Here is a 10,457-nt window from a genome sequence, read left to right as displayed (position 1 = left end):
TATTAAAAGTTTAATATATTATATGTATAAGAGCAAGTCGTCTTACCATTAGTAGGCCTCATTCACGAAGTCGGTCTATAAGGGGGGTATAAGGTTACTGCCTATAAAATGGCAGTTTAATGGGTGTCCACTCTCACCCACCGCTTCCTTGACTGGTGGAGGGTCGTTAGCCGAACAGGTAGGACAAGGACTATAATTCTCCCTTCATTAAAAGTATTAATGATAAATACTAAGTAACTAAAATTTTTATAAATTCCCAATCTTAGTTACTTAGGAAAATGTGAATAAGGTCCTAATCCATGAAATTACACTTTGCACTTTGTTTAAGCTGTTAGTGGAGCGTGTGTGGTTAACCGGCACACTAACCTGGACTTAACAAGGTAGGCAAAGGGTAACTTAATGTTTATCATAGTATCGTTGGAGCGTGTGTGGTTAACCGACACATCGATTGAGGGGTAAATATTAAGGGTACCAAGTATATTTGCATGGTTACTTCACACCTTGTTTTGTGATCCTCGGCATCCCAGTCACAAAACCTGAAGGGCACACTCGAGATTAAAACATGCCATTGAAAAGTTCAATGAATCTCAAAAGAATCTAGGAGTTTCAAAACCAATTAAAACCTAATAATACATTTCGTTTATCTTGGTGGAAATTGGTGAATCGTCATTCACCTACCTTCAAATATTTTATAGCTTGGATTACGGCATCCCTCTTCCAAGTTATAAAATAGTTTGTTGGGTCCTATCCTTAATATATCATATTGGGTGTTATATTAAGGACTTAAATCAACTTTACGTGAATTTCTCCCATTGTTGATGTCTGGTTTAGACAACAATGATCTTCCCAAACCAAGCTTTCCTAATGAATATGACTTCCCGAGTTTGGCTCATGGAAGTCATACTTCTCTTCCTCCACCTCCTCCAATTATTCTCCCTAACCCACAAGTTCAAGGTCACTCAAGCCCTAATGGCAAGCAAGGTCTATGTGTGATCACATCTTAGAGATGAAGTCACATATTGACAAGCCGGGAGAGTTGGGTGTCAAAGTCTTGAGAAAGTTGGATGTTCAATCACTTTCTAAGTCACATAGTGAGTTCCTTTGGGACTACTATGAAACAGACTATGACATGAACCTTAATGATCATATCTATTTGCTTGGTGCTGCTGAATCAGCAATGATTTGGAACGATAGTAAAGCAAATTTGATTAGAAGATCAACTTCCCAAAAACTTTATGGACAGTGACAATGGTGACACTGGAAATCCAGAAAAAACATTCTATTCCCAATGGAAAGGGATTGACCATAGTCAACCCGGTTGACCAAATGGTAAAGAGAAAGGATAAGTCTGAGATAGTCCCATTACCAAAGGGTCCATATGTTTATTTTGCCAAAGGAAGGGGCGTTGATTGAAAAGCTGCCAAATTTACCTAAGGATGTTAAAGTCAATAAGTTTGACTCTACATCAGGTAGAGCCCATTATCTAACTCTGTTAAGTTCTATTCTGAGATCCTCATTACATGATGTGACTGGGTCACATGTTGATGTTTTAAGAATCAAAGAATAGAGAGAAATCTTAAAGGAAGTATATGTTGATTGTGATCGCGAAGGTGGATTTCGATCGCATCAGAATTTTGAGCAGTTGCTTAAGAAGTTATGATATATTGCTAAGGAATAGATAACAACAATTTTCCATGTGGATTGTAAGGATAAGTTTTTCCGCAAAGTTTTAAAATAAAAGAAAATTGTTTAATTTTATTTATTTGAAGTATCCTTACAATGGCATTAATGGAAAATTGTTGCTTATATGATTCCACTGACAGCAATATTGGAAAATGGATTTGATTCTTTCATTTGTGGTAGTGTCTAAATTTACCAAATCAGGAAAGTTCCTCATCACCCAAGTTTCAATTGGACCGAAACTTGGAATCATGCAAGTTGAATAGTATGATGAATGAGAACTTTCAAGCATTGGAAAATCAAGACTAATTACTTTGTCACATGGATGTGTGAGTCAAGTGAAGGACTAAAGGGATCGAGTACACATTCTTGTGCACTGGTCATGTCCACCACAAAGCTCGTTAAGACTATTTGATTTATTAAAGTTTAGTAAATATGGTTATACTTACAAGTTTAAGTATAATTCTGAAACATTGGAAAAGTCTCAATGTATGGCAGAACGAATGGGAAGAATCAAATTAGGCAGAAAGATAAAAGTTTCTCAAATATGAAAAGATGGGAGAGTACTTTAGTATCATGTTTGTGATCATCTTAATGATTTAGAAATCATATCACAATTAGTCCTCTTAAGGTCATCTTAGTGCATTCTTATGACTAAGAAGAGGAGTCATGAATTGTTGAAATGGTTAGATCAGTATGATGAGTCATACTTCGTTCCAAAACAATTCTTAGAGTCATACTCCAAGATTGTAACTTGAGTGACATATCTTAAAGAAAGGTTTAAAACACTTGTCAAATGTAAGAGTAAAAGTGTCCTACTCTTGTACATTTGAAATTAGTAAGTTGTGATGTTTTGGATAAAACAAAGACCAACTAAGGCCAATTGTGTGAAGTGTTTGTCTTGATAAAGAATCCGCACTATCTCTTGAATATTTGGCAAGATAGTCTTATATGTCAAGAGGATAGTGGGAGTCTTAAAGATCCTAAAAAGAATTTCAAGAACTAATCAAGAATAAAACCTGAGGTTCTTCACTAGCACACGACTTGAGGTTTATAACCTATCGTGTTTGCATAGGAGTTCTGAAAGTTCTCAATTGGTTGCATAACAACTTGGAAGTAATGGCAGGCCCTGTACTGCCAGGTGGCAAGAAGTTAAGATTGCATAAGTTCAGTCCATATGAGTTTGGATTTGTCATTATCCTTGTCTTGTGACTATGGTTTTGACGATTCACATGGATAAGAACACATACACCATAAAATCTAAGGGTCATAAGGTTTCTCTCCGATTCATGAAAATGATGGTGAGGAAACACTTCCACCAAGTAGATTTGAAGCAGATGGCAAAAGGTCTAAACAATTGAGACTATGATTACGGCATCCCTTTTCATAGTTATGAAATTGTTTAGACACACATGCATGCTATCTAAGGAAAGGTGTATGATTTTGATAAAGTTTTATCAAAGCATCTCGTATCAGAAATCTGAACTTTGGTAAGAAAGTCAATAAAGTATTGATTTCTAGAAGTCCAACTGATTTCTGAGTACATGTCAAAGCTAGTGGGAGCATAAGTGTTATGCTAATAATCATCATGTAAGTGGGAGCATGATAATTATTGTTAGTGTTGCAAGTTAGCAATGTTAATTATAGAAAACAAAAGTTTCAATTCGTGAGGCTGCAGGGATTGAAAAAATTGTTTTGCTATAATTAAGGGATAGGATATACTTCATTTCAGTTCTAAAGGCTTAGATTGAGACCTTAATCATCTTTAGTCAAGAATATATATATGAATTTCATGTTGGATTGGTTCAACTTAAGGAAATTCTATATATTGCGTTCTCAAAATTCGATTATGATTACGACATCCCTCTTCATAGTCAAATTTTGAAAACATGGCAAATAAAAATATTGTAGCAAAAGACTGGTCTAGAATCATGTCTTTATGTGAGACATCATGAATCGTGTACCATTTGCTTTGGGTACAGGATCGATTGCATGTGCTATAATATTTGTCATTTCTAAATTTTTCCAAATGCCCAGAGGCATTAAGAAGGGAAAAGGTCTAGAATTAGATATGACTAAAATGATTAAGCAATTGTCGAGGACAATCTGAGGTTTACCAAAGATTGGTTGCTCAGGGACAGTTGGAAGTATATTGCAAATTTTGGAAGGACCATATTGACATATTCTGAAAAGAGGCATCTCTTATTCAGAAGTGATAGTCAAAATGAGAATATGGAGTTGTGTCCATAGGTGGAAGTTATCTGTGTAAGATTAGAAAACTTAATGCAAGAAGCATGTCCAAAGCAATGTACTTTGAATATGAGACTTAGTTTCCATGGAGTTGATCTCCATTGGAATACCTTATAATGACTGTTGACAAGTCTTTGTGACTTTGTACATATTCATTACAGGAGGGTCAGTGCATATAAGTGTAAAATATAAACAGATTTCGATAAATGATAGGAATTTGAAATTCTCACATTTTTCGATAAGGATTTGGGAGTGTGAAATTAGAATCATTGAAATTATGTTCAATTGGTTTATTTCACAAAGTAAGGATCATAGACAAACATAGGGTGCATACTTGGTGTATGGAAAAGCTATTGTTTAAGAAAAACATAGTGTACATGCTTGGAGCATGGGACAACTAGTGTTTTTAATTCAAGTATAAAGTTGATAAAACCGAAACAATGAATAATGAGTAATCAGTATGGTGATAAATAAAAGTGTTTATTTATATTCATAGGGTTTGATACCATAATTGATTCATTTATTCTTGTGTTTAACTTTGCATGTTTTGACTTCCAGAATAACTAAGTCGCTCTTCCTGAATGATTAAGTTATTCAAACTATCCACAGTCGGTCATATGTTGGAAGTAGATATGAATCAAGACTGTCATGGGTTGGCTTGTAGAGGTCTAAGATGTTGGACAAAGTGGTGCTACAACACTCATCAGTGCTCATAAGTTCTGAGTATTGGATTCAACCCACGCTCATTTGAATCACTTCATGGATTTTATCACGAGTGATCATGAGACGATAATATCTTATATTCTTAAAACCTAGAGATATGAGTTGTTACTATGAGTTTGGTCATACATTGATTGCACAAAAACGCATTGGTAACTCGATGTTATAAAACGTGCCTTTGTGTATGATTCAACAAGTAGTAGAACAAGCCATATGAGTCGAAGTTTATCCATTCCTTTTACCTTCGGGATAAAAGCGATATCTGTGGGCCCCTCGATGATTTAGCGATGACACATGTGAGTGCTTGGCCAAGCCAGGACTGATTTGATTTGTTTAATCAGTCAGTCATCATAAATCGAAAATCAGGAAACAACAAATGGACAGAGAGAATGATTATAATCCATGTCTCAGTCCATATGATATCTAGAATGGAGGAATATATGATCCCTTATCTAATGGACAAGTCATTGACAAGGTCAGAGTTCGACAGCGGCTTTAAGAGCTACGATTGCCAGTTAGGTTTTGAAGTCATACTCAATAATAGTTTTAGACTTATCCAAGTGGGAGACTGTTGGATTAATGTCTAAGTCCATAACTATATTTGGTATGTACTTGACCTGACCCGGCATGGTCCATTTGGGTTGCACTTCACCGGCACAATTTATATGGATAGTCTTTTGAGAATAGTATATTTATGATTTATATTAATATATTATAAGTTCTAATATATTAATATGGAATCATATTATTTAATTAGTATTGATCAAGAATTAATTTAGAATTAATTAAGTGATCAAAAAGAACTAATTAAATATGGACTCTTATATATATGGAATGGGCCAAGTTCATTTAGGTTGGGCTAAGCTTTCATGGATGGTCCATGGAGCTTTTAACCCTTGGATCCTATGTAAATGAAAGGTCATGGGTATTAGGGTTTACATGGAAGTAACCCTAATCCTCCATAATATATATAAAGGGGTCCTTGGCTCACAAAATTGGCACAAGTGTGTGAAAATAAGAGTGGGCCGATTTTAGTGTGCATACATATTCTCTCAAGTTCTTCCAAGGTGTTTTGATGATTTGTGATTCCATTTGAGGCTTCCACACTATTGGGGCTAAGCTCTTAAAGCTTGAAGACATCAAGCTACATCAAAAGGTATGTCATCTAACTAGAACTTTGTAGTATAGGTGCTTTATAATATGCTAGTTAGGATGAAACCTTGGAATAGTTAATATTTGCATGTATAATAGAGAAAACATAGATCCAAGGTTTATAGGGTTGCATGTACACCATATGAGTGTTAGAATGCTCAAAACCCAACAACTACTCCACTCATTAGCCTCGGAAAGTCGACCTTCTTGTGGCCTAACTGATTGAAGTGAAAAAACATCGGTACCGATCCTCAAGGGCAATCCCTAATGACATGACTCATCTACCCGCAACTGAAACACCCCCTTCCCGTCTCCCGAAAGCTCCCTTCATGTGTCCTCCCACACTTGGCACAATGGCACTGTCCCTGATGGCCTCCTACTTTGGAATCATGAGTCATGCGCCTCTTCGCCTACCCCGCTGCTGTCATAATCTGCTCCGACTTCCTCTTCCCGAGGTGCTTCAAATCAATCTCCCACTCTCGGGCTCTAGCTATCAGGTCCTCTAAAGTCCGACAAGCTGAAAAGCTAACAAAGTCCCTGATATCGTCTCGTAGCATGTCATGGTTCATTGTCTTCTTCATCTCCTCATTTCCAGCGTACTGCGGAACCAATAAGGCTCTCTCCCTAAATTTAGCGGTGATCCCTGCCACATTCTCAATCGTCTGGAGAAGATCCTGAAACTCCCTCGTCAACTACTGCACCAAGATAGCTGGTGCAAACTCCACCTAAACTGGGTCACAAACTCATCCCAAGTCATTGTCTCAATGGCCTCGCCTCCCAAAGCGGAATCCACCTCCTCCCACGAGTCACGAGCTATGTCTTTTAGAAGACAGTATGATAATCTAAGCTTCGATCCCTCGAGGCAGAATCTCGTCCGGAAAGCATTCGCCATGTCCGCTAACCAACTCCTGCTAGTAATGGGGTCCTTCTCCCCAAAGAAATTGGGAGCTCCATAAACACGGAACTCGCAGAAGGGAAGAGTGCGAGCTCCCACAATAGCCATAATCTCAGTGCGAAACATGCCCAGACGCTCATCCAAATTCTCCATGATCCCCTCCTTAACTGAACTGAAGATCACAAGAGTCTGTGCCAAAATACCGCAAGTGATCTCTGAAGAGATGAACTCCCACATCTGCTCATCAATCGGATCAACACTAGTACTTGAGCCCGAACCTCCTCCACTTGTGCTCATCACCATTCTGAAAAGCAATCATACAAACGATCAGCACATACCCAAAGTATTCCAATTCCTACATGCTTCCTACATTCTTCGTGAGTCTCCTCGATTCGAGTATGGATCCTGTTAGACCTGTCAATGGGGCGGGTTTTGACCCTGATTCGCTCCAAACCTATAAGAATTTTTCGGGTTTGGGTTTTATTTTTTGATTCGATTACCCATTTACAATCCATACTCATTTACCCTTTTACTATATGGGTAGGGTATGGATCATTGCCAATTCGCTCCACTTATAACCCGCCTAATTTAATATAAAGGTGTGTGTGTGTGTGTGTATATATATATATATATATATATATATATATATATATATCATATCAGTCATAGTCACATAATCATATACATCTAACACATACAATTAGTGAGCCGGAATTGGTGCCTTCGACCTACTAGTGTGGTAAGAAGACTCACGTTGATCCGAAGACAAACCAATCTCTCCCTCGAGCTGTTAAAACAAGAAACCCCCACACTAATCATAAATAAATAAACCCCAATCATTAAATAAATCATAACCCATAAAAAATATTAAAAATCGATATATCAGATTTGCTTTGGAAATAGTTGTTTTTAAGAGCTAAGTGAGATCTAACTATCAAAGTTCAATAAACCGGTTCCAATGGTTTTTATTGATTCTATCACACATGTTCAACCCAAGTTTTGAAGATACCGTTTGGTTCGATCCGGTCTAAAAATTTGCGTAAACCTATGATAATCTAACCTATCATTTATTCGGGTTTTGGTTCAACTGACCGGTTCAAATCTGTTTTGAGAACATCTTTCTTGTTGCTCATTCGATTTCATTTTCGTGTGGTACAAATAATGGAAAGTAGACACTTCCGGTAAATAAATAATGTATTATATTGAGATCTTTGTAAATCATTTAATGAAAATCGGGGTTTAGTTCAGTGATCACTTCCATGGGTTTTGTGTGTTTTTATTTATGATCGGCGTTTGTTATCATGCAGTTGTAATAGATCACGTATAAAATTTTGAACATATTAACCATCGTTGAAACTTTAAAGCACGGTTTGTTATGTTTGACATATCAGAATATGTTGTATGCATTTGATGTGTACTGGGACTAGGACTGGCTAGCTGACCAGGACTAGGACTTATCTCAATAGAAAAATGCAGTTTTTACTACAAGGATGACACCTAATACCGACAACATAAGTCATTGCTACAAATCGTGATATTCCATTGACATGTCGTCTGTATAGGGTTGACTAGAATTCTTTGACCTCAAAGTTACACCGACGACATGGCGTCACAATAGAAAAGACAGGAAACAAGAGTGTTTTGTGCCGTTTTTTGAAAATATATGCCGACAACTTATCGTCTGTGTTACACTGTAATTTGAATGTGTTGAATATTAGTAATCTTTGTTTATTATGAATATATGTTGCAAACTGTCTGGATTGTTAAAATATAGGAATGATAAAACACATAATCTGTAAAAACTAAAAGGAAATTGCCCAGAGGTTGTCCCAACGAGATGTTATCGCTATAGCTTATCTTGAAAAAAAAAATCATTTTTGTTATATCGACGACATATCGTCAATATAGCTTATAGTGGAAAAGCATATTTGCCCTGACGAAATGTTGTCACTATAAGTCACCCATGTCCAGATGACATGTCTTCTGTACATGTGTCACCTATAGCAACGACATTTTGTCGGTATAGGTATTTCATACTCCATCCGTTCCATATTTATTGTTCATTTTTAACTTTTGAAGTCTTTATTCTTCGACTTTGACCTTAAATATTTTTGTTTTTCATATATAATATTTGATGCAAAATATATGAATAAATTGTGTTTTAAATATCTTTTCATTGTTATAAGTTTTATCAAGTAATTTATAACATAAATAAAAATATTTAACCAAAGGGCTTCTAGCCCAGCGGTATCTGTTTTTTTTAACGTCAACGTGGTTCAAGTCCCGTGGTGGACATAGGTGGAATTAGGTGCTAGTTTAGGAGTATTTGTCGGTTCAAAAAAATATATATATATTTAACGTCAACGTTGAAGAATAAAAACTTAAAAAGTCAAAAATGAACAATAAATATGGGACGAAGGTAGTATATCTGTTTTTTTTTCGAAAATCAGTCCCGACGGAGCCTTTGGAGACAACATGTCGTCGGTACAAGTGGCATCTATCCCGACGACTTTTTCTAGTTATAGCGACGAAGCAATACCGACAACTTTAGAGCGGCAAAAAGGTGGAACAATGACTTGCTACCAATCTCTCGTAAGACATAAATGCCCTTATTTTTTAAAACAACCATAGAAAGGTTGCCAAATCTGTTCCAACTTTTCTCGGACAAAAAGATGTAGTTTTTTGCCCATTGACATCTGGTTATAATATGTGTTTATGTCTATGTCTACCCAACACATGATAACATTTTATGTCATGTTGTTTCTTGTGTAACAGATATGTTGATGTATATATTCTCGAAAAACTTACATGAACGATGAATAAGAAATTTGCTTAAACATTTGATGAAATATTAAAAAGAAAACATAGCAGGAGCTAGAACAAGAGCAACCATGGTCAAGTAGGTTTCATATCTTGAAACATCATAGACCAAATAGAAGACATCTCATCGTCTTCACCACCTGAATTCATCATATTACACGGAATCCCAATCCTTGGACTGTTCCCCACATCCATCGGCCCGGAAACACTAAAAACCCTTTTTGGAGTCATACAACTCTCATCTAATCTTCCATCCAAGGGTCCAGATTTCATCATTTTCTTCCCTTTTTCTTCCTTAACCTCCCCAAATCCCATGTTCTTTCTTAAATTACTACTCGGCCACTGTGGTCGAAAAGGATTCATGGGCCTATTAACCGACCGTTTACTTGAAACAAATCTTCCAAGTTTCTTGGAGAGAAGCAATCTTGTCTTCACAATGGCAGACACGATCTTGGAGAAACCGTTCTTGCGACACCCTCCTATGTTGTTCCTTGCAAGATTTATTATTTCTAACCTGTGTTTGGCAACCAAGACTCCCATGCTTTGAAGAAACTCATGGTTGAAATACAACGTGTCTCCTCTTTGAAGCTCATTGTGCGTGAATGTTCTTCCATATTCATAAACTAAATACGGGTCTAAATTTGTTTTTGATAACCATGAATACCAATCCATGGCTACCGTAAATTTGATGCAAAGAGGGTGTCACCTAAATATATAGATACTCCGATAAGAAGAAAAAGTAACTTCACCAGTTGTTTCAAGTCTACTGTTAAATCATCAGAAAGTGCAAATAGTGAGTGAAGAGAGTGTCACCTATATGTATAGGTACTCAGATGAGAAACAAAAATAACTTTACTAGTAGTTTTAAGTCTATTATTAAATTAGTAGAAAGTTCAAATAGTGGGTGAGATGGGGTGGTCCTGCATGCTTTCATTAGTAT

General features: G+C 36.5%; 1 protein-coding gene across 1 annotated transcript; it reads right to left on the bottom strand.

Moving 5' to 3' along the window:
- Positions 1-9,592: 9,592 nt before the first annotated feature.
- Positions 9,593-10,189, bottom strand: LOC145126919 (uncharacterized). Its single transcript, XM_079062192.1, has one exon. It carries the CDS (start codon positions 10,187-10,189, stop codon positions 9,593-9,595), a length of 597 nt encoding a protein of 198 aa, XP_078918318.1.
- Between the last annotated feature and the right edge of the window lie 268 nt (positions 10,190-10,457).

This window comes from Lactuca virosa, chromosome 7, assembly GCF_052849685.1.
Source record: "Lactuca virosa cultivar CGN04683 chromosome 7, Lactuca_virosa_CGN04683_v6, whole genome shotgun sequence".
Taxonomy (NCBI): domain Eukaryota; kingdom Viridiplantae; phylum Streptophyta; class Magnoliopsida; order Asterales; family Asteraceae; genus Lactuca; species Lactuca virosa.
Note: the sequence above shows the minus strand (reverse complement) of the source record. Positions and strands in the feature narration are given on the sequence as shown.

What these genes read in the sequence shown, in the direction of transcription:
- LOC145126919 (XM_079062192.1), bottom strand. Translation starts at nt 10,189, where the DNA reads ATGGATTGGTATTCATGGTTATCAAAAACAAATTTAGACCCGTATTTA.